The sequence below is a fragment of the Danio rerio genome, chromosome 1 (genome assembly GCF_049306965.1).
Source record: "Danio rerio strain Tuebingen ecotype United States chromosome 1, GRCz12tu, whole genome shotgun sequence".
Taxonomy (NCBI): domain Eukaryota; kingdom Metazoa; phylum Chordata; class Actinopteri; order Cypriniformes; family Danionidae; genus Danio; species Danio rerio.
Genome location: NC_133176.1, coordinates 33,817,091 through 33,843,218, shown reverse-complemented (window position 1 = coordinate 33,843,218; position 26,128 = coordinate 33,817,091). Strand labels below are relative to the sequence as shown.

At 36.7% G+C, this 26,128-nt stretch overlaps 1 protein-coding gene across 3 annotated transcripts in view; it reads right to left on the bottom strand.

The window, feature by feature from the left end:
• The window catches only part of vps8 (VPS8 subunit of CORVET complex), a 233,276-nt gene that overhangs the window by 53,397 nt on the left and 153,751 nt on the right, over positions 1-26,128 (bottom strand). For all 3 annotated transcript variants that reach the window (XM_073949180.1, NM_001080616.2, XM_073949179.1), the window contains 2 exon segments: positions 15,075-15,155; positions 3,673-3,842 (listed from right to left, as the gene is read on the bottom strand). In XM_073949180.1, coding sequence (XP_073805281.1) covers positions 3,673-3,842; positions 15,075-15,155 — 251 coding nt within the window.

Genomic DNA, 26,128 nt, shown 5'->3' with positions numbered 1-26,128 from the left:
ATAAAAAATGTATACTACAGAAGGACAAAAATATATTTATGATCTTAAAGGCATAGTTCAGCATAAAATGGAAACTTACTCACAATTTCCAAACTTTTATGAGTTTCTTTCTTTTGTTGAAAACATACAGTACAAAGATATTTTGAAGAAAGCTAGAAACCAATAACCATTAACATCCATAGTAAGAAGCCAATGGTTATTTTGTGTTCAACAATATAACTAAGCTCATTCCGATTTGTGATAGGTAAATGGTCAGTAATTGATGATGGAATTTTCAGTTTTGGGTGAAACTGATAAAATGCAAATGCATAAATGCAAAAGTCATAAGCATTTTCTTTACAATGACTTTTGATGGGACACTGTTTAACAAGCAATCTAGCTTGTTTTGTTTATATTATGGGCAAAACTATGTATGTATATAGTTAGCAACAATATTATTATACATCTACGATCTGGTTGACAGCTAGTTGTGGTGCTTAAAAAAGGTTGGCACGATTGTTATAGAAAAAGTAAAGACATTGAGTAGCAACTAACGCTTCACAACACCATGTCAGAGGAGATACAAGGCTCCTCTACCCACACCTGAAAGCAAATGAGATCAACAGAGTGGGAGTTTTTTGGAATCCCTAAAAAATATGTTTGCAAGAAGTACAAAACTACAGATATTATTTATGTTACATTTTTATTGTGTGTGTGTGTGAAAAATAACTTCTAGAACTATATTACACAATAATACAATACAATATTTCGTAAAGTATGTAATCCAGTATGTTATAAAACACATATAATGTAAATTAAATGGTTTGTGTTAACCACATAAAAACATGAAAAACAAGAAAAGAAATATGTCTTATTTTATATCTTAGAGAAACTAACTTATTGCTGTGTGCAGATTATGTGTACTGCAGTACATACAATGGGTATGGAAAGTATTTCGAGCCCCCAAAGTTTTTCGCTCTTTGTTATATTGCAGCCATTCGCTAAAATAATTTCAGTAATTTTTTTTTTCTCATTAATGTACACACAGCACCCCATATTGACTGAAAAGCAAAGAATTGTTATAAATAAATATCACATGGTCTAAAGCAGTGGTTCTCAAACTGTGGTACGCGTACCACTAGTGGTACGCGGGCTTCCTCCTAGTGGTACGCGGAGGAATCGCTGAATAATGAAAGAAACAATTAACACTTTTAATCCTTTAATGCGTAATATAACATTGATGTGATCAGCATTGGCTGTTTTGTGAAGCGTACGATCACAACGCTGTGCTTAGAATGTTTATTTTAGTGCATTGTGTCATAAGCTGCTGAAAATCAGTTTCCAAAGTTTAAGAATTGATTCTGAAGCGTGATTTGACTGACATGAAAAGTGGCCAATCACAGTCGACCTTGTCTAGTTGCGTGAAACGTAAGGGCGGGACAAAGGCTTTCTGTGTTGCAGAGACAGAAAAAACAACTTAAAAACAAATGTTTTGTTGGAATAATGCTTCTCGGATGTTTTCACTACAGAGATGTCTAGCAGAGTAATTAAACCGCGGACATATTTCCTGCCTATTTGATGTTCATACACGTTTCGCTCTCCGACAGCGAGTCGACTCGCCTCTGACCTGTCACTCCTCTAAATACATTCTGAATGGCCGCGCGGGAATGAAGGTATTGCGCAATTACTCATTTCTGGAAATGCGGCGAGTGCTTTATTTTAACACGAGAGCGCATTCATGTACGCAAATCGCTAAAACAGATATGCTCTTAAATAGGCTTTTTTCAAATGAACTGCAGGTCCTCTCATGATCGCCTGTGTGCTCAGATTGAATACAATCGAGATCTCTCCACTATTAAAGTATACATTATTTCTCTTTGCTCCTTAACTAAATTTAATCAAAAGTATTCAAAGTTATCAAATATTTAGAAATAGATTGATACATGATCGATGACAATGCTAATGGTCTTCTTATTTGGCTGTGTTGTGAAGTGAAACTTACTTTTAGCAAAGGTGGAACATTTTTTTATTTCTTTACGACAAAATAATTATGCTGGAAATGTTTCTGGGTGAGGTATTTGTGTGATTTATACATTTAGCTGTATTCTGATCTGTCCTAAAGCATTACAGGTCAAAGCAATCCATTGTTAGCCTACTTATTGTTTATTTATCACAATTTACAATAAGGCTCTTAAAGCACTGCTTTGATAAATGTAGTGTCGTCATATTTCAAATACCTCAAGTAAAATAAAGTCATTTGTTTTATTTGTTTACTGACAGTGTACTTGTATTTTTTTACGTTTCTATTTTAGATTAAGATCAAGTGTAAAATAAAATCTACATGTGATGTACCGCTATTTAAGAAACAAATTTGCCATATTGTAAAGAAAATAGTGTAAAATATGTAAATAAAAGGCTAAATTTAAATCTTTTTACCATATACTTTAATTTAACCTTTCAAAGCTTAAAAATATATATTTTTAAAAATGGGCAAAAAGTGTCTCTATGGCCTTAAAGATTATTTGGTAGTTTTACCAGTGCTATTGAAAAAGATTAATTGTCATGAAAGGAAAAATTTACTATAATTCCTTTGTTAGTGCAAATTATACATGTAGCTTTGGGATGTAAGTAATCAAACCATTAAATTAGGTTTACACTTAAAAAAAGTGATTTCATAATGAAAATCAGATTTTTTTTTCAAAAGTAACCAACTAGTACTTTTTAAAAGAGTAATTTGTACTTTTACCTAATATTAGTATTATTTACTAAAATTTTTGTTATTTTAGCAGTGTAATAGTATTTTTACTTGAGTACAAAAAAGATTTCACAAGCACTTAGTGCAGGTTTATTATATTATTAATATATGATTAATAAATATTATTATTAATGGTTTTTATTTGTATCTATTCCTATGCAGTGTTTAATGGGTTGCTGAGAATACATTTCAGGTCTTCAATACATAGCATGTCAGTCTTGAAAAAAAAAAAATAGGTGCTGGAATTGATTTTCATTAGGCTGTGCCTGTATGAACCCTGTCATGTACATTTAACATTTATTTCAAGATTTGTCTGAAAGTGTATGAATATGACATATAGCCTATATTTATAAGGTCCAAGCAGCATTTCCAGCTTTTGATGAATAGGCTACTATAAATACTTTAGATTTAAGTAAAACAGTTTTCTTTTTACTTTTTAAGAACAGCGCCATTTTTTTATGAACTTTTAAAAGCACATTTTAACTAAAACTTTTTTTTTTTTATCTGCAAGCACAGTTAATGTTCAGACTATTTCAAATGTTTAAAGTGACTGACAATAATACATATTCTTACTAATAGGAAGTAATCTGCATCGTATATATATATATATATACTGAAAATATTCGAATAATATGATATTGTTAAGCAAAAATATCTAGCTATACACACAGTCCATAGTACCAGTGATTTGAGTGTCAAAGAGCAATTTTGTTCTTTTAGTAGTAAAAGCAGTTTGAGTCACTTTTAAAGTACATTAAAAACTCAAAATAAGGGAAAAAACCTTCCAAAGTGTGCAATGAGGCTGCTTTAAAAAACTGTTGCCAACAACAACAAAAAAAAGAAGCATTTTAAAAGAGAAGTTTCCCTGTGGTTATCTGTGATATAATAATAACACAGGCAGGTGCAGCACAATATTAGCTCTATATACGTGCATGTACCTGAAGATAACGATTTCCTCCTCGCTCTCCTGTCGTCTTTTGTACTGCTGTAAGCAGATGTTGCAGTGGTCCTGTCTTGGATGAAGACCTTTACTGACTGCCTTGCGCAAGTGTGAGAGAGACCAGTGAAGATCTGAGTTCAACAGATTTGTGGTGGTCTCCAACAACGTCTGAGGGAAACAAAGAGAAAAATACAGCACACTATTCAAAAGGGCTTTAAAAAATGAATCATGTGTCATGACACAATGAACAGTCCTGCTTTTTCACACATTGATTTTGTAAAGGTGATGTGTCTCATCAATGGATTTATTTTAAACCATTTATTTTAATTGATTTTTAACAGCTTTTTTTGTAACTTCACGTGTGGCTGAGTATCTGAAGATGCACAACTTGGAGGATGAATGTGCATGTGACAGAAATCTGAGCTTGTTTTATAGAAGCTTTGAGGAAAAATGTATATCTTTTGTGCACAGGTTGTCCAAAGCATATAAAAGATTTTGCATTAAGGAAGCAGTTGACATGGATATATAAAAAACTGCCAAAATGATTCCTTTAAACAATTTTAATGACTTTCTCCAGAAGAAAAAAAGGAAATACTGTGAACTCTCCTTGCTCTGTTAAACATAATTTGTTATTATTTCATTCATTCATTTTCAGTCGGCTTAGTCCCTTATTTATCAGAAGTCACCACAGCAAAATGTACTGCCAAATATTCCAGCATATGTTTTACGCTGAATACTAATATCTAGAAAAATATTTAGTAAAATATTATGCACTGGAATCATGGCAAAGACAAAACAAATACTACATTAGAAATAAGTTATGAAAACTATTATTTGTAGAAATGTGTTGAAACTATCTTCTTTTTATTAAAGATTAGTTAGGGAAAAACATACAGAAGGGCTAATAATTCAGAAGGGCTAATAATTCTGACTTCAACTGTATACATGTATAAAACTAATTTGTTTAGGCAACTCCTTGCACTGATTACTTCTTCACCTTATGAAAGTTACTCCTAAGTTAGTTTGGAACAACATTGTTACAAATTGTTACAGCATTATTTGTAGCAACAGTTATGCCCTCTGTTGTTAAATAACAGTACAGCAGTAACAAAGTCAAGTATATAAGCTTCCATTACTTGTATTTGTGTGCAGACAGCGGAGGTTTGCGTTTCATAGCCAGGTGAAAGTATAATTTTACCTTTAAAGGTTTTAAACAACAGGGAGGTAAAAGTTGTAGTTGAACTAACCCTTTAAGAAAGCTTCATAAAAAAACATAAGAAAAGTTGGGGAACATGTAACGTATACATACAGTATGTACAGTTGAATCAGAATTATTAGCCCCCTTTGAATTTTCTTTTCTTTTCTTATTATCTCCCAAATGATGTTTAACAGGGGAAGAACCTTTTCACCATATGTCTGATAATATTTTTTTCTTCTGGGGAATTCTTACTTGTTTTATTTCGGCTAGAATAAAAGCAGTTTTTAATTTTTTAACAGCTATCAAAATTATTAGCCTCTTATTATTAGCCAAAATTATTAGCCTCTTTAAGCTATACATTTTTTCGATAGTCTACAGAACAAACCATACAATAACTTGCCTAATTACCCTAACCTGCCTATTTAACCTAACTAACCTAGTAAAGCCTTTAAATGTCACTTAAAGCTGTGTAGAAGTGTCTTGAAAAATATCTAGTCAAATATTATTTACTGTCATCATGGCAAAGATAAAATAAATCAGTTATTAGAAATGAGAAAAAAATAATCCCTCCATTAAACAGAAATATTTCATGTCCAGCACATGTTTTACGCAGCGGATGCCCTTCCAGCTGCAACTCTGGGAAACATCCATACACTATAGACAATTTAGCCTACCCAATTCACCTGTACTGCATGTCTTTGGACTGTGGGGGAAACCAGATCACCTGGAGGAAACCATGCGAAAGCGGGGAGAACATGCAAATTCTCTTATACATATTTCTTTTTTATCCTAATCAAATATCTTTAGAAATGTTTAAAGCAGATTAACACTTGAGCTTCTGCTGACACTCAAATTGGTTCAGTTTATAACTATGAGTGGAAAAATCTCCATTAATTTACAGCCTTCCCCAGGGGCAATGTGTTTTAGCAAGGTCATTTAAAAAGACAGAAGAGTGGGAGAGAGAGAGAGAGAGAGAGAGAGAGAGAGAGAGAGAGAGAGAGAGAGAGTATGGCTTGATGTATGTTATTTTGCTGTTGGTGCAGCATTTTTGGCAGGAGTATTGCACACATACACACACGCACATACACAGGGAAGCACATTTAACCCCCACAGACGTTTCTGAGGATTGAAGAAAAATATTTCAAAATATTTCATCAGCTGTGGGGGAATTCACCAAGTTTGTGTGTTAAAAACATACCAGGAAATCTTTCCTTAGGGAAGCTTCAAAATGTGAGCATTTATGCATGTGTAATTTATGTCTCAATTTTGTGGCTTCATGTTATTTACTGCAGTGAAACCAAGTGGAGCGTCTCAGCCAACGGGGAAATGTGTGTGCGCATATGTTTGTGTGAAGGGGGAATCAGGTGGTTTTCTTGCCCCTTGCTTGCTATTTACTTTGAATGACAGGCTTTAAATTCCTATTGGTCACGGGAGGGAGAGTGCAAACACACGCTGACACACGCTTACTTTCACTGACAAAATGAAAGACCACATATCCATATAGCACATCTGCTGATAGTTTAGACAGCAAAAGTGGAAAAAGTGTAAGAAAATGACAGAAAATCACATTTAACTTTTTTTCAGTAGAAAGAGAGTGGCTCAGCAAAATTTTTGCAAGTATCGAGGGAATAGTTTATAGATAAAATAAGCTGAAGTAATAAGAAAGCAGGTTTTCTAATAGAATGCCTTTTCTGTGTGCATTAATGTAAACAGTTTTTTTAGAAAAAAAAAAAACAGCAAATAATTCCTCTCTTGTTCTTCCTCAAGTTCTTAAATTAATGTGTGTTTTGTTATAGAAAGGAATTTATTGTTTTATTTTTTATGATTTTAGTTTTACCTGTTTAATATAAATTCTATGTTAAGATTTGGAACTCTTTTTTAATGATATAAGCGCAAAGTCTAAAGTGAATGGTGCAAAGGCATTAGGACAATGCTTTACTCTTTACTGTCTTTACTTTTACTCTTTACTTTACTTCTTTACATTCGTGGATAAGGAAATGGTGGAACCTCACTCCACTGAAGACATCTAATATATTTAATTTTGTTTGTTAGGTGGAAAGATTTGTTTCAAAATTTCTAAATTCAGTTCTAATTTCCAGCAAATGAATAAATAAACAATAATAACACACATGCATGGTAAAAAAACACACATGCTATTCTTCCTATTATATCCAAACACACGTCCTATTCTTATGCCATGTAAAATCTATGGACAAATCTAAACATGTTTTTTTTTTTTTTTTTGTAAACAAATATAAATATGCAAATACTGATAATAACATTACGAATATTTCATGCGACCACCATTTTAAAACATGAAAGCGAGGCTCGTTGGAAAGAAACCCGGAGGTATAGGATCATTGCACCACTTCTAGTAACAAAGCAAATAGATTTGCAATATTTGCTTTAACATGTCAAGTGTAAATGGCCTCACATGGTCAAACCTGATGTAGACAGTGTAATATCTTTCATTGGATTGTGCCCATACTAAAACACTTAAAAGCATAAGAGTGAGAATTTACTGCTGACAACAAATACCCTATGATCCATGGACACAACAGCCAAAGAAAAACACCTTCAAAAAAATTACATTTACAGATTACAGATTCCAGCATCAGGTTTTAAAATATATACCTCAAAATGGAAAGAAACAAACAGGCACAAAATGTTACTCAGATGCAGATTTCTGAATGCTATTAGCCTACAGGTGACCTCAGAATTGAGTACTGAAGACAACAAAGAAAAGACAAAAGGGGAAAAAGCAACTGCACCCAAAGATCTATAAAAAATCTATAAAACAAATTTGCATTACAAACAGATGTCAATAAGTGTCATGGAAATTCAGTGGAAGTTTCATCGTGACTTTCAAAAATCCTCTAGCAAAGCCATTTCAATTAAGCAAAAACTAGGAAGGAATTTAATTCAATGCCTACTTTATAATAACACTAAGAGAGAGAGAGGGAGGAGAGGGTACTTCCAAATTTTCTGACGGCTTTAAAAAAAGACTCTCTCTGAACTTAAGCAAAGGGAAAGCATTTATGGGGTCTTGTTTGTGGAGTAAAACTGTAGGGTGTATGTGTGCATGCCACTGATAACCAACAAGGAACCTGAGAAGTCCTGAGAGCCTCTTCAATTATGCACTTGTTAATTAATGAAGAAACAGCCATTAATGAGTTCTCATAACACCCCACCCTCCACTGACCCGATTAAAGCAGCTGTGAGGATGAGGTGGAATAAGTTAAGTTTTTCTGAAGGGACGTCACTTTCAAAAAGGCCTATTCAAAGTGATTAAAAAGTTTTAAGGTATGCGCGCAACTGCACGATCACTGTGCTCTTTAATAAATATTGCTGAAACAGGCCTTGATAGGATTCATATCTTATAAAGTCCTCATAAAATCAAAACGGAAGTTGTTTGGCTTTTATTATGAATGTGTGGTCTAGGAAAAATGTCGAAATTCACATTTAGAAGATACACTCACCGGCCACTTTATTATGTACATCTGTCCAACTGCTCGTTAATGCAAATGTCTAATCAGCCAATCACATGGCAGCAACTTAATGCATTTAGGCAAGTAGACATGGTCAAGACAATCTGCTGCAGATCAAACAGAGTATCAGAATGGGGAAGAAAGGTAATTAAAGTGACTTTGAATGTGACATGGTTGTTGGTGCCAGACGGGCTGGTCTGAGTATTTCAGAAACTGCTGATTTACTGGGATTTTCACGCAGTGGTCTAAAAAAGAAAAAAAAAAAAATATCCAGTAAACGGCAGTTTTGTAGGGCAAATGCCTTGTTGATGTCAGAGGTCAGAGGAGAATGGCCAGACTTGTTCAAACTGACAGAAAGGCAACATTAACTCAAATAACCACTTGTTACAACCGAGGTATGCAGAAGAGCATCTCTTAACGCACAAAACTTCCAATCTTGATGGGCTACAGCAGCAGAAGACCACACCGGGCGCCACTCCTGTCAGGTAAGAACAGGAAATTGATGCTACAATTTGCAAAGGCTCACTAAAATTGCACGAGAACATTGGAAAAACATGGCCTGGTCTGGTGAGTCTCAATTTCTGCTACGACATTTGGACGGTAGGGTCAGAATTTAGTATTAAGAACATGAAAGCGTGGATCCATCCTGCCTTGTATCAACAGTTCAGGCTGGTGGTGGTGGTGTAATGGTGTGGGGGATATTTTCTTGGCACACTTTGGGCCCATTAGTATCAAGTGAGCATCGTGTCAATGCCACAGTCTACATCTACATTCACATCATGGATGTTTATAGTGCATTTTCATGTTCACCTTACAGTACATAATGAATCATATGCACAAATCGAGGGGAGGGGAATTTAGGGGAAATTATAATGTGTGGTTGGTGGTTGTCATAAGCAGTCAAATGCAGCTTTATTGAACTCAGTGGTTCTGGGCATGCTGTGATATAAATAAAACACGTTTGGCTGTTTAAAAAAAAACAGAGCAAGGAGCTGCTTGATAGGTCCAGCCCTGTCATTTTCTTTTAGTGGAAATGGCATCAGCCTATTCAATAACACTGTTTTAAAGTATTTTAGAGGTGCACAGATATAAGTCCTAATAGCAGATGTGGGTATGGTCAAAAGAAAAAGCATCAGCACTTGGTCAAATTAAAACCATTTTAAACCGTTATGTGTGTTTGGGGGGTTTCGGGGTGAGGAATAATCAATATAGCCGGCAGTTAGCTCTTTGCAACTCTCACATGGTCCCCCACTGAAGCTAAGCAGGGCTGCGCCCGGTCAGTACCTGGATGGGAGACCACATGGGAAAGCTAAGTTGCTACTGGAAGTGGTATTAGTGAGGCCAGCAGGGGCCACCCAACCTGTGGTCCTACTGCCCCAGTATAGTGTCGGTGACTCTACTGCTCAGTGACCGCCATCTTTTGTATAAGACGTTAAACCGAGGTCCTGCCTTTCTGTGGTAATAAAAACTCCCAGGATGCCCTTTAAAAAACAGTAGGATTTTCACCCCAGCCTCACCCCACCCCAGCCTGTCCAAATTTGCCCGCTGGCCTCTGTCCATCATGGGCTCCTAACCATCCCCATATCATAATTGGCTTCATCACTCTCTCCTTTCCACCAATCAGCTGGTGTGTGGTCAGGCGCAAAATGGCTGCTGCACCATGGTGGTGAATGAGTAGATTCCCCCCATGTGTAAAGCACTTTGAGTGCCCAGAAATGTGCTATATAAATATAAAGAATTATTATTAGTAATATTATTATTATTATCATTACTAATATTATAATCAGCAGTTGTTCTCCATTAGAAAAATGTTCATTAATCAAAGAAAGTTATTTATATATATTACTTTTATTAAAACTGCAGAATGTTTTTGTGAGGGTTGGGAGTAAGGGAAGGGTTAGTGTAAAAGGATAGACTATTCAGAATGTACAGTATTAAAAAAAATAATTATTTCTATGGATGGTCTCCATAAAACATGAAAACCCAACGCAAGTGTGTCTGAAAATGTATGTGTGTTTTTTTATTTATTTAAATAGACATAGTTACTGCAGTTGTACACAACAAATCTCTTATAAACAAACAGTGCACAACTTTAAGAACATATAGCATCCATAATAATTAGTGTTGGCCAAGAAAAAAAACTAGTGTAATTTATGCAAGGGATCAAGTGTCTGTCATGCAGCTCTCGTTTGCTGACTGACACTGTGTGCTTGGATGTCACTTTACATAAAATAAAATAATTTACAACACTGAAAAAGGAAAAGAACCCCAAAAATCTCGCCTCACATCTCATTCCAATTATCACATAGAACAGTGTGAATTTAGCTGCTGTAGCTTGAACTGTGTGAGCAGTATAAAAAGATCTCATTATAATTTAACAAAGCTAAATGAAATATCTTTCTACACTGCTGTCCAAGATCCACAAGTGCACAATAAATAGGAGAGTAAGACATTAATGAGGCACTGTGGGTTGCTTTACTGTACGGACATATTTAACAATAATTTTGTCTATTTTATCACCTTACAAAGCATGAGTGAGATACAGTATGTCCAGAAAGAGTTCAGTGCTTACAATTTTCTGTATTTTGTTTATTTACAGCCTAATTCTAAAGCAGATTACATAAATTATTTTGCTAATTATTAATAATTCATAATTTTCCTCAATATTTTATAAACAACATCCCAATAATGGCAATGTGAAAAAAAATCACCGTGGGTTGCTCTACTGTACAGACATATTTAACAACAACTTTGTGAATTTCAACACCTTACAAAGCATGAGTGAGACGGTATGTCCAAATGTGTGCTCAATATCTATCATTTTAGAAGGGGTCGGGCCAGACTCGGGCTTGCACTCTGGCTTGTGGGGTAAATGAACAGTCATGTGATGCATTTCGATTAGCGTGAGAAAGTAATTAAATTGTCTTTTACAACATTAAAACCCATCCCTGCAAAGGTGAAACAAGCAATAACAGAGAAGTCAAAAAGAGCTAATTTTGCGGAGTGGGAAAATGTAGAGCAAGCTGACAAAGAAAATGACAAGGTCACTTGCTACTGAAACCGCTGTCATGGAAAATTAAATGGATATTCTTGGCTGGTGAAAGATGAACAAACAATCCTACCAAAAACATGCAAAATTAGCCAGAACAGTATACATTCCGGCCAGTAGCAGCAGCAGTGAAAGCTTGTTCAGTACTGATGGACGCACCATCAGTAAGTGCAAGACCACGCTAAAGACAATGGGTGGATTGAATAATGTTCCTCCACAAAACCACATAGCCTAATGTTGGTAAGCAAAAGATTTTCAAATTATAACTAAATATTAAATAAACCAAAAGTGCATAATGTAGACGGAATATATGTTGTCATTATTATTTTAATATTCAGCTTCAAAGTCACCTTAAGGCTGGATTGTGAAGAGAAGTGGCGAAACAAATCCCGCAGAGCCTTTATCTCAATTTCATTATTGCCAAATACCCGTCGTAATTTAGATTTTATTTTAATTTAATTTGTTAGGCAATATTTGTTATTGGTGTGTTGGCCAATTTAAAGGCGAAGTGTATGTACCTAAGCCTATTTAGAGTGCTGAGATGTTTTGATGTTACAGAGGACTTATTTTATCTTAACTTGAAAGCGACCAATACCCTACATTTTTTATGAATAAACTATGTTAAAACACATATAGATGACTAATGCCAGGGCGTAAACGGGTTCAGGCTTTTAAAAAGCAGCCAATCAAAATGTACTATTGGTCCTAACTTTTTATGGCCCAATTACGGCTCTAAAGTACAGTACATAAGTATACAGTAGCATTCACCGCAAAAGTGCCTCCTGATTCTACTGATCATTATTAGCTGTGTGACCATTTATACATGTGAATTAAATTTATGCACAAAACTAGAATATCACGTAAATGATGTAAAGCAGCGTTTCTTTCCAACAAATCAAAGAAAAAACTATTTTCACTTACTCATAAACTGGTGGCAAAAATCAAAAGAAAAAATGGAATGTGCTGCAGTAAGAAAAGCTGCGTTAATCTTTTCTTCATTTAATAAATTACTCTTTCCTCAGAAGACAATGCTAACATTCAATGAAGGTGTGATGGCGTTTGAAGGGATGAGACGTGGAGCACAGACACTCTTGAGTTTTGGAGGTAATTATTAATATAATAACACTAATACTGAGATGGCTAGGCATTTTAGAATAACCAAAACATTTCAGATGTTTTACAGTGCAGTCAGCCTGCAGATTTATCCAATTTACACATATTTTGATCATCTCTCATAACAAAATCACAAGACTTAAACATTTGTTTGGTAAAAGTGTTTCCAATGTAGTTTATGCATTTTTTAAAATTAAATAAATAGTTTATCCTACTCAGTTATGCACATTTGTTTTTTAAGTGCATTTTCAAAATTAATGCACATATTGGTGTTTCCATCAACCATTTTTATGAGCATATCCAAAATGCATATAAACATTTGTGAATGGAAACATAGCTACTGAGATATTTTTAAACCTTGCCAAAATTAGTTCACGGTACTTGATTTAGAAAGGCACACACCATGTCAGAGTGCAAACCAAGCCATGAAGTCTATGGAATTGTCTGTTGACCTCCAAGACAGGATTTTTTGTGGCCGCCATTATTTATGAATAGCAGAATGTAAAATCACCAGGACTCTTCCTTGAGTGTGCTGCTCGGTTAAACCAAGTGATCAAGGACAAGGGCTTAGTCAGACAGATGACCTAAAGGCACTTGAAGGACTCTCAGACCATAAGAAAAAATAATTATTTTCTTTTTTTGATTTCTTTTCTTTTTTTATGTCTTGGGAAAAATTTATGTCTTGAAAAAGCCAGGCACTATTCTTTACCTGGCCAATACCATCCCTACAGTGAAGCATGGTGGTGTTTTTAGTGGAAACATCTGGGGGACCAAGACCAAGATAAAAGGAAGGATTAATGCAGCAATGTAGAGATATACCCGATGAAAAACTTCTCCAGAGTGTTTTCAACCTCAGACTGAGGCAACAGTTCATCTTGAAACAGGATAGAAACCTTAAGCACATAGCCAAAATCACAAAGAGGTGGCTACAATACAAATCTGTGAATGCCCCTGAGTGGTCCCACCAGAGCCCAAACCTAAACCCAAATGAACATCTGTGGGGATACAGTATCTTAAAATGGTTGTTGACAGACCATTGTTAATTTCGGTAACAAAAAATAAAGATGTTGTTAATGACCTTTTTTTCCAAGACTAAGATGAGATGAAGCCAGGATGACATGGGTATTATTAGATACAGACAGTGACTACATCACTGCAATTTCAGTGATGGAAGAGATAAAACTAAACGTAGCACAAAAAAAGATTAAAGTAACTCAAAACATTATTTTTTTGTCACAATAAACTGCATTGCTCTTTAATTTCATTCGATGAATAAATGCATGCATTTATAGATTTCAGTCATGTTACTGGTGCAGCAGCTCTGTCAAGTTTTAAATTGTTTTAAGCTATGCTATTCAATTGGCAGCCCGCAAGACCAACCCGGCTCTCAGGGTACTTTGCTCGAGCCCCTCAAGTAGCTTAGTGAATTAATTTCCCTAACATCCATAGAACTAATTTAATTCAGTCAGACAATGGGCCCTATGGTTATGAAATGACACGCGTCGCAGTCACAGCACATAACATTCTCTCTTGCCAGCAGCCTCTCCTGTGAGACAATAAAAGAACGACCGATCCACCTTTTTTGGTTTCATTTTTTTCCAATTCTTTCTTTGGTTTATCACATTGCTTGCATAAATGGACAAATCTCTGTTTAAACACGCAATTCAAGTTTCTTAATGTGAATGCCAGTAAAGAGCCCCTATTATGCATTAAAAAGGAACATATTTTGATTTTGGGGGTCTCCAACAACAGGCTGATGTGCATGCAAGGTCAAAAACACGTTCATTGTCTTATAATACGCATTCATTTTTACCTAATTATCCCATCAACTCCCATATGATTTGTTCAGCGATTCATTTGTTCGCAAACCCCTCCTTAGCGCGGTGCTAATCTGCGCTGATTGGTCTGATGACCCAGTCTGCTGTTATTGTCGACTGTGTTCAGTGTGAGAAAAAGAGAAATGCCCACCATGCCCTATTAACAATTCTGAAGTAGTCCGAGTGCAGAGTGTATGTGTGAGCATACCTGCCAACACTGCCATTTTTCCTGGCAGTCTCCTGTATTTCAGACCCATCTCCTGCTTCCGTCCCGTTTTGTAATTTCTCTCAGAAAACTCACACGTAATTTCATATATATATATATATATATATATATATATATATATATATATATATATATATATATATATATATATAGTCTATTTTGGAGTAAGGCAGTAACAAAACAAAATGTGGAAAAGGTGAAGTGCTTTATACTTTCCAGATGCACTGTATCATGGTAAAGTGACATTATCTAAGGGAAATAAAATTCTGAAAACCAAATGTTTAAAATGTTCAACTTGTAACCACAAAATCAAAAACAATTGATATCACAAAGCTAAGGTTGGTTATTTAAGTATAATTTAAGCGTTTATGGTTCTGATTCCAAATCTGCTAATCGATTCCAATATTTTTTAAGAGAAAAGAAGAGCAAATACTTGATTTTTTAAAAACATCTTATTCTTTCTATGCAACAACTATGCTAATAACGTGCATGCACCCACAGTACAATACCTGTTCATAGTTGAAAGTCTCCAGCATTCCTAAAATGAGCCCCTGGATCTCAGCCAGTTTTCCTTTCCCATATACAGGATCCTGAAGGAGAACACAGGATACAAAGAGAACTTTAAGTCTCATAGCTTTGGTCTGGGTTGGATTTCACAGGATTCTATTAGTAAAAAAGTTCTGAAGTTAATTTTAAAGAAACATTCTGCAGAAATACACACAAATCAGACAGCATAAGAGAGTAACAGTATGGTCTGTTAGACAGCATTCACAATGACAGCTGATAACCCTCAGATGATGAAAGAGTGCAGTGTCAGAAACAGCAAATACATACACACACAGCAATCTCTAGCTGTTATCATAGGACTGCACACACTTGGGCAATTCTGTGCTCGGTTGGAGCTCAGATCGAAGGAGTCACAAACATCAAGACCTAGAAGACTCTACTTGTCTCTCGCTCACACAGGGATGCCTGCACACACACAGATGCCTACACACTGTATCCCTGTAACAATATCATACTCATGTCATTATATAACTTCATGTCTCTTTAAACCACATAAACCTTTACACACATACAAACACACTGAAATTGCTTGTTTTAAAAGAACTACCCAAACCATGATTTTTTTTATATTCTGTTCATTTACTTCAACCTTACCCTAAACCCAACCCTCACAGAATCATTCTGCAGAGAGAGAAAGAGAGAGACAAACAGAATTGGTTTATTCTGAAGGGCAAAGGGGTGCAGAAATACCGCTGTCATTGGGAAAACAGACAACAAGGTCCCGTAATGGCCAGCACAACATTTTCTCAACACAGTAAAAGTTATTTTCCTTAAGGGAGCAAACTTTTTTATTGATTCTGATCTAATAATTTATTGTACTGAGAGATTAGGGAAATAAAATTGTGCATTCTAAACATAAAATTCCTTCCTTCCAAATGCAGTCAATTCCCAAAGACCATATCTGCTCTCCCTCGGAAAAGACCATCCATCACACAAATATCTGGAATATCAAATACCAGAAACTCAGGTTTTTATAATGGCGTATTTTTTCAAACCAATAATTTCTACAATGTCTATAACTTTAGATTATTATTGTTTTACAATATTATTGTTTTAGATTTATTATATTACACTATCTAATAATTGACAACTTATGGAGCCAAACCACTGGCATATAGCACACAGAAGGTGCATAACAAGGCAAATGCACAGTGTTTACTCTTTAATTCTACATAGAGGTAGTCTTGGATGAATTTAAAGAATACTATCACTAAGTTTGACATTCCTTTTTGTGCGATTGCTGAGATAGATAAACGTGCTACATTTTAGAAAACTCATGCAATTACAAAAAACACCAGTAAATTAAGAAAAGATCTTCATCCGTTTGACAAATCCTCACAATAATACACACTTCAAGGGCTCTATTTTGACGATCCAGGTGCAAAGTGCAAAGCACAGGGTGCAAAAGCATTCAGGGAACGTCCGAATCAACTTCTGCTATTTTAAGGACGGAAAAATTTGCTTTGCTCTGTGGCGTATGGTCTAACAGCGTTGAGCTTATTCTCTTAATGACTTATAGGTGTGTTTTGAGAATAAACCAATCAGTCTCATCTGCCATTCCCTGTAAGAGTCAGTTGTGTCGCGCTATGGCGCATTTGCTATTTACATGGTCGATTTTGTAAGTGGAAAAACTGAATGCCTAACTAGCAGGAAACAGTTAAACAGACCATCTACAGCGTGAGAATGAGGGCCTACTCACACTATGCCATCCGTAACGTGCCCAGGCCCGTTTCCCGGATCGTTTGAGAAGTGCGAGTGCGCTAAATCAGGCTCAAGCACGGTTCACTTGGCCGGCCCTGGCCCGGTTGGAAGAGGTGTGCCTAAGCGCGGTTCACTTGGGCTTTGGCGCGGTACGCTTGTGTGTGAGTGCAAAACGCGCCAAAGCCCGAAACTGAAAGTGAGACGTGACTTTTAAGGGACTGTTTCATATAGATTTATTAATCATTACTGTTCAGTGAACGCAAACTGCCGTCGTTTATTAAAGACGCAAACTCCTCACTTCACGACAGCTGCGCGCCTTCAGCAGACCTCCTCATTCCTGCAGCATGAGAGCTTTATGATTGTTTATGAGCGCCAAAAGTGGCGGATCTGTACGGCGAAATATCTGACTGCGTGTCCCCGCATCCCTAAGGACTGTTTGGCGAAATATTTGACGGCATATCAAACAACTGAAACGATATAACTAGAGAAATCTCCACTGTGCTGCTGAGTGAGAGAGTGCTTCTCACTGAACAGCCCAGCAGCGATGACGTAAGCGTGCCGAAGCCCGTTTGTGGTGTGAGCGCGGGCCATCGGGGGAGACGGGAGGGGGGACAAGCGTGCTTTGGCCCGGGTTCGAGGCAACTGTACCTAGTGTGAGAACAGCCTGAGAGAATGAGCCTATTTATTCTTTACTTTCATTTTTACTCTTACTCTCGTGGATAGGGTAACGTGTTGTGTGCACAGATATCCATTAGCCTTTACATACTTAATTTAGTTTATTAAGCGCAAAGATTTGTTTTAAAACTATTTCTAAAATCAGTTCTGATTTTCAGCAAACAAATAAATGAACAATAATAACGAAGTGTGATCAAAAACTGAGTTATTTTCAAATACACATGCTGTGCCCTATATGGTATAAAACCTGAGAGGTGGGCAAATCTAAGCTTATTTTTGATAAAACAAATATAAATATGCATATAATAAATACTAATAATAATAACATTTTACAAAAGCAAATTGTCATAAATAAACTAAAAAAAGCCCTCCACCCGAGATGAAGGCATGGAGGCAGTAGTTTTTATATTTATGTAGGCTAGAAAATAATATGTTTTGTAATATTTTAATCCTTTAATTCTTTTTTATTTGTAAAGATATTTGCATTGTACCAAATATGGCCGACCAGACACATAATTATTTTGCTTTTATTCCACAACTGAGCCAGCCTTTTCCCAGGGAAGGCTCGAAACCTGATTCCAAGGTATTTACGACCCAAAAGGAATGTGCCATGTAGCATTGAACAAAAAACGGTTCAGGACTTTTTAAGCTCCTTGCTTAAGAATGATGTTTTAATGTAAACTTTACTCTCTCTTCATGTGTAATCATGTGTTTTGCAACATTTCCCTTGCTCCTGTATTAATATTATTGGTTTGAATAATTCTGTATAAATGTTTAACTTTACCGAAGCTAAACAAGCTCTTATACTGTTCGTGTTTAGACTTTTCGTAAAGCTTACTTGCTGTACTAATTGATCGTTGACATTTTATTTTAATACGAGTGTAACATATTAACATTTTAAGAGACTTTAACATTTCTGTCCCAATTTGCATAAAATTTGCCTATGCAAATTCCGCTGCCACGCACAAAGCCCCATAAACCAGATGCAGAGAGGTTAGTTTCTAATTGGTCAACTTTCCATGGAGGGTGGATCCGAACCCGCCCTATATAAGCTGGGACCAAAGCTACGCCCCTCTCTCTTTCTCTAGTCTCTCTTTGAACTGCAACTCTTGAACCTCTCTCTTGAACCCGGCTCTGCTCTGAAACACGCTGTTTTGAAACTTTTCTTCAAACTCTTTGCAACTTCTTCAGAAACTAAAAACGAGACATAAGCAGAGAAACCTCCAAGAAAGCAGGCGGAAACCCAGACAGAAAGGGTTAATCGCACAGCTCGGACATTTCACATCCCTGAATCCTTTTGCTGCTTCAACTTCAAACACGGACTCACCCCCCTCCAACACTCGTGCGAGCAAAGGTACAACCAGCAGAACCACATGCTCAACCAAGGGAGCCTCCTTACATCACATGGACACGCAAGTACACTTCCATTTCAACTGATGTAGACTAAATGCAACTCTAAAAGACCCTAGAAGGGTTATATTGAATTTGATTGTTTGGTTTGCTTAGTTTGCTCTTACAAACTCCGAGGTTCTCCCATCATTACATCTTCTCAACCTCTTACTTCACGTTCGTTAATCTTCTCTATTTTCTAATGAATGTGTGTTTGTGTTAGGTGTTTGTTTCTGTTAGATTAGTCAATAAAGTTTACTTTTGTATAAAGAAAGGTGCCTGTGTATATTTATGAATCTAATGTCTTAAACTTTGATCTTGTTACCCTGCTCAAACTTAATAGGTTTATTTTTCATAGCATCGCTGGAAAATTCGTTTGTTCAGATCTAAAGAGTAGATTCATTTGAAGCCCCATTCAAATGAATCTTCCTCCTGTTAAGCTAGCCCGCTATATATATAATGCACTGTAATCTAAATCATAACTATTAACATTATAATGGCGGAAAAGGCGCGGGAAGAATAACCTTGAGCTAATTTACTACAGTAATAATGGTGTAGATATGCGAGCACTTTAATATACATTATAATCTTTTACAGATTTTTGATGTAGATATGCGTGCAAGTTAATCTACATTATTGTTATAATTTGCTACATGTTTATTGGTGGAGAATAAACAAAGCATTAAATATTTTACAGCATATTGCTGTACATCCTGTGTGTATTATGCAATGTTTAAGCAAGGCTCACTCTGCGCTGGACTTTAGACCTCTTTTGATTTATTGTGCAGTCTATTATAGCTCCTCAAAATTGCAATGCGCCAGCAATGCACCTCAACACACATTCTTGCAAATGCACCTCAATGCAAATGCATTTGCTATTTAAACAGCATGGTTCAAAACGTCAAAATGACACTTGCGTCGAGCTGAAACTAGCAAACAACAATTGCGTTGTGTCTTGCACCGCATTGCATCGGGTGTGATAGGGCCCCAAGAGTTCACACTTAATAATGCTTGATGATAATAGCAGGTTTGGCATGCTATCCTGGGTAAGAACCCTAAGCATGGAGATAGATAAGCCCAAGGCTCCCGTCTGGTCAATAAGCATTTAAAGAGATACAAGATCTGGTAGGTCTCGAGAGCTTCCCGATTCGTTTGGCTTATTCCTTGATTAATAAAGACAGCTCAATAGGAATAGGCCGTCAACCACACCGGTGCTTACTCACCTAGAGAAGCTCAGTATTAATGTAGTTGAGACTGTTACTATTATTTAATTTAATTGTGTCTCATGTCTTTAGACTGTCGGAGGAAAGTGGAGTATATTGGGAAAACCCAAGCAAACACGGGGAGAACATATAAACCTGCACAGAAATGCTGACTGGCCAGCTAGGACTTGGACCAGTGACCTTCTTTCTGTGAGGCAGCAGTGCTAGTCACTGAGCCACCGTGTCACCCGATCCTAGAAATAAGGAAGAGGGAAAAGGGGTGGATAGGGGGTTCTTCCCAAGCGAAGATAGGGAGTAAAGTTAGGCTGGATATTTATGTTAGATTTGAAATAATCCGATTGGCTAGCTGATTACTGATAGGGACCAGCTGTGGTCATTCATATCACATGCTCCTCTATCACATATCACATGCTCCTCTTGAAATTAGTTTGTAAATCTTCACATAAAAAAAACACGCTGCATTTTCCCACAACAAAAACAAATTAATAAAACATGCTTCATTTTCTCACAACGAAGACACTAGCCTTTTGTAAATAAAATGGAACACACACACAAAAAAAATGTTTCAGGGGCACCCTAAAACAAGATGGACGCTGCTGCAAAATGTTTATTGAGCTGTGACTATGGCTTAGTGAAGTTGTAGGTGATCTTTGAAAGGTTAGTTTTTGTTTTTATATTTTAACATTGTAATTCTCTTGTCTTTTGTATTTTATTAGACTAAAGAACCATACCCAAAATGGCTAAGTCAGTCATGTTTAGGGTCCCATTGAAACATTTCCATTGCTGTCAAAAAAATAAAGATTTTTTTTTTTTTATTTGCTAATGTTTTTGTAATTGCATGTGTTTTTTATGGTGTATTCACACCAGATGCGGATGAAGCGACAATCACGAGTGATTTACATGTTTAGTCAATGCAAGGATGTGAATAGACATCCTGCAATTCTATTCGTACAAATGAGGTGGCACAGAAGACACGATTCGTGTAAATAATTCGCTCGAGTTAGAAAATCTTAACTTCAGCAGAGATTCATGCCACCTCAACCAATCAGAACTGATCTAGTATGGACGTGATTATGATGTAGCACCTGTTGTTGGTGTCCCAAAGAGAAATCCTCTTGTTGACACCGAGAAACAGCTCATCAAAGTGTTTTTGGCTCAGCTGGAAGCATCATTAAAGCAGTTTATAGTTTCTGGAGGATTGAATGAACTCACAGAGCTGGGTGCACCGCTGAAAGGATCTAGTAGTCTCAGGCCCCATTTACACTAATATGTTTTAGTTTTAAAAGTTTTGCTATGATTAAGCCTTCCTTCAATATTAAGTATAGGTTACACAAATTTCAGTCTTGCATCCTTTGCTTGTAAGTTCAGACTTCACAAGTTTGATATGGTAAACAAACTCCAGAGGACACATTGGGTAAATCTTCAAAGTAAACTGTATTTCATATCCCCATTCACATCACCCTGCAGGCTACGCTGTTTCACTGTCTCAACAATAAAATGAAAACATGATCTAAGAACCGCTCCGTTATTAAAGTAATCCTCGTTTCCTAAATGAGGGGAACGGAAATGCAATGTGGAAACTTCAACTATGGGGATTTCGTCAGAATCCAAAAGGGTTCCTAAAAGGGTATATAAATGGACCAATGAAATGCCAATGAGTTGCACAGCTGGCACTACTTACAATCAATTTGGAATATAAGCGCAGCACGTGCCAAGCTGATGTATCCTTTTCTAGTTAAAGAGACTTTCACGCCCAACAGCTAAGGGGCAAACATTGTGGCGAAGGTACATAGCCCCGAAGTCAGATGCTGGGGGCCTTGGTGGAATCTCTTTAGGGTTCGCCAGGTGGGAAACTTAACTGACAAAGCGAGAAAGTGCACGTATCTCCGCCTTAGAGAGAAATTCCTCATTTATCGGGGTTTCCCAGCACAAGTGAAGAAATCGTTTCCCCTAAAAAAAAAAAAAAATCTTGCAATGTGTTAGGTGTCACCCAGCCCGCAGCTCCACAATGTCTGTTAGAGAGGCACCGCGTGCTAACGCCCAAAAGGATGCGTGTTCTGAGTGGAGTGGGTTCTCACTCCTGGTGGACACGGCTCGCATTGGCTCTGATAAGCAAGGGAGATGGCATCCACTGTTTAGTGGGTTTGTTCCTAAATCTGTTTAGATACGGTACCTCCCTTCTGCCAATCATCATGACAGATAAAGAGCTGCTCAGACACTCTAACAGCTCTGAGTACGATCCGTATAATACGCAAAGCGCAAACAGGACACAGCAATATAGGGGTTGCGTCTGCCTCCTCCATGTGCAGTGTTCGTTTACTGGATTTAGCGGCGCCCTGGGGCGGGGAGCGCTGGTTGCCTGTGAGGTGCTCGGCGGGTCGCAGGCGGGTGCCCTAGGCGAGAAGCAGTGGATGTGGATGATTCGGTGGGGGGAGCGGTCTTACATCCCCGCCGATAGATAACTCAGCCCATCGCATCCTACTGCACAGCCGTGAATTCACTGATGGTGTCACTGAACAGGCCAGCCTGGGATATGGGCAAGTTAAGAAAGCGGACTTTGTCAACTTCGCGCCTATCTTTTTTCAAGTTTAGCCAGAGGTGGCATTCCAGGACCACTAATGTGGCCATCGTTTTTCTCAGGGCACACGAAGTGGACTTGTGATTCGTAGAACACAGTCGTTTTCGGTGGGGGGCTCAGGCTTTTCAGTTTTCCTAAAGCACATAAAGCAGCTACTCTCTCAATAAAATCAATGTTAGCCAATTAGCAACAAAGCTACAGTCTTCAGGCAGACAGAAACCCAGCCCATGACATGAATTTGCGTATATTGTAAAGTGAATTTGTCATGCCAATGAAAAGAATTTGACGAACAACTGGACCGAGTAAACTCAAACTATTCATGCGTCTATGTACATGGAAAAAGCACAATTTATTTGCATGTGCTGCGTCTGCTGTAGGGACAGCCTTAAATTGCAGCACGTTAAGCTCTCTCTGACTTCTGTGTCCTGTTATGTTAAGCATTTTGTGTATTCTAAATGAAATCATATGATATTTGAACACTTTCTGCATTGTTAAACTAAAAAATCTTGACCAAAAAGGAACTTCAAAGGAATTAAATACTCTATTAATTTAAAGTTAAAGCAATTTATTATTTAAATTGACATTAGTTATTAAAGTGGTAATTTTTTCAGCAACTCCAACTCCACCCTTTAGTGATGCATGATTCTTCAGAAACAGCCATTACAGTTATCACTGTTATCATCACAGTTTATCATAATTGTGCTATATTTTTGTGAAAATTGTGATTCTTTTGCAAGAATCCTTGGTTTCTAAAGTACAGTGCAACATTGCATATCACTTTTCATTTATGATCATTTTATAAAAATAGAGTTGTCTTTCTAAACATATGATGAATTACAGTATGTCACTTTCGAGGCCTCATCGCATGGTTCATGGGGCCATTCAAGACTTGAAGTACACAAATGGCAGCAATTATAAATCATGTAGAGCATTACTACTGCTTCGGGAAGAGATAGAAAGAAAGTAGAAAAAGAAAACAAATTACTCCTACATGTTTGACTTAGATGAGTATCCTTGACTAAATTCCTTATAAATGCATAAAAATCCCACTTCAGCTGCAGGTGTTATTTGCCTTCTCAAACAACAAATATTCCTATTTAGACACCCTGTAAACTAAATAAACACTGAATGTAAAAACAAATTATAAAAGTTATAATATACAATTATACAAGTTATAATATAATCAACTAAATACACAGCAGGATTTACAAGTTCTCTTCTAAAAATATAGAATTATGTCTTCACATGATGCATCCAAACATAAATTATACTGACTGACATATGAAAAAAAAAAAAAAAACAGGGACTGTTATTAGAAGAAATATCACAACTTCAGCAGAGGCGCTATCTTGTTGAAAACAGCATTATTCTGGCCAGAAATTCAGTACAAAAGAAAACTGACAAGTTTTTCACTCCTGACTGCTGTAATCCATTTTTCGAGGCAAATCCTTTCAGAAAGTCATGGAATTGTATTAGTAGGTTATTTAATTTGCCTTTAGAGCAAATGTAATATTTGCTTTGGCCTCCTGTTATGTACTTAAGCTTACCCAGCTCCACCATTCCCACTCCAGTATTGAGGAAAAATTACCCATATACACAGGAAATATACTGCACTTTATGGTATATATAAATTGAAAATAAATTAACTGGGGGTAATATAAACATACTCCCTTCAAAACACCATTATCTGACACATCTAAAAAATAAAAAAAAAATACTTTTGCAGATTACTGTGGCAGGTAAATATTCCATCCATTCCAGATTGTGCCAGTTTGCTATTACTGAGTGAACCAGTTAAGAAGATGGAAATTAAGCTGTCTAACATTCTACAAGATCTAAGCAGGAGTGTGTTTCCCAGTAGGGCTGCACAACAGTTTGATGTAAAATTGCATTTGCAATTTAGAAACAGCTGTGATTGTCTTGTACATCTCGTAAGTAAAGTACAGTGATGTGATCAGGTACAGTACATGTCCTCCAAAGGCTAGTCCAGCTAGTAAGTAAGTTATATGTATTTATATAGTGAATTTATTGTGCATTTATTGTGTATGGCCATACACCCAAAGCGCTTCACAATCATGAGCGGGGTTTCTGCACGGGGTTTCGCTGGACGTGACCGAATTGAAGGCCACTTTACATGTATGGCTAATATTATGATGTTCGTGGAACCGATAAACGATTTAGTTGAACTCTTTTCCTGCAGTTAACAAGAGAAAATGCTTCCCTGCCATTGACAAGTTTTACAGTAATCTGTGTTTTATGTGTATTACGGTAGGGGAAGCCCTAACACATGTCTTGAGTGAGGTACATGATGTCAGATGCTCCGGGGAGTAAAATCTGAGAAAACTAAGATTGTGGGTAAAAATAAGAGTTATAGAACCTTCCTTTGGCTTAATTCCTAACATTTTAGATCTGTTTTAGACAAGAGACCAAAATAAAGAAGCTTTATTTCTATGATTTGTGTCATTGTCATTATATCAGATTGCACACCTAACATAGGCTACCTAATATGATTAATTATATTTCTTCTGGAGAAAGTCTTATTTGTTTTATTTCAGCTAATAATAAGAATAAGAATAAGAGACAATTTTGATTTTCTGAACACTATTTTTAAGGTAAATATTATTAGCCCCTTTAAGCTTTATATTTTTTCGATAGTCTACAGAACAAACCATCATTATACAATAACATGCCTAATTATCCCAAACATGCCTAGTTAAAAATAAATAAATAAATAAAATAACATTGTTATTCAAAACTAAGAGGTTTGTATAGTGTCTCATTCGCTTTACTGGGGCATTAGGACCCACATAGACCACAGGATGAGCACCCCCTGCTGGCCTCACTAACACCACTTCCAACAGCAACCTAAATTTTCCATGTGGTTTCCCATTCAGGTACTGACCAGGCTCAACCCTGCTTAGCTTCAGTAAAAACGGTGTTGGGCTGCAGGGTGATATGGCTGTGGCTAAACCAGTTTGCCTCAGCTGATGACATGCTTAGACCAGTTTTGTGATATACCACACATTTGGTGTTTCCCACCACACTACAACCCCCTCTGTTCAATTTCTGCTGTGCAGTACACGTGAAATGGAATCAATTGTACTGTGTGAATTAGAAATACTAATAATGATTTAATGATATATACTTAAATCATACTTTTAATGATTTGCAAGATTACATGCTGCCCACAGCCTGTATAGCTGCAGGTGTCTCTATGCAGGTGTAAGAGCACGTTAAACATCTGTGGATGATGTAATACTGTATATTGATTGTGATCATCTGTTAGTATAAGTTGATAGGGTTCATCATAACCTTTCCCTTTCCCTGTCAGAAGTGCATTTGCATTCACAGCAGCAGACTAATAATTACACACTGTGAGCAAATGCCATCAAATGTCACCATCAGCAGCCAGGCTGAACCAGAGCTGCTC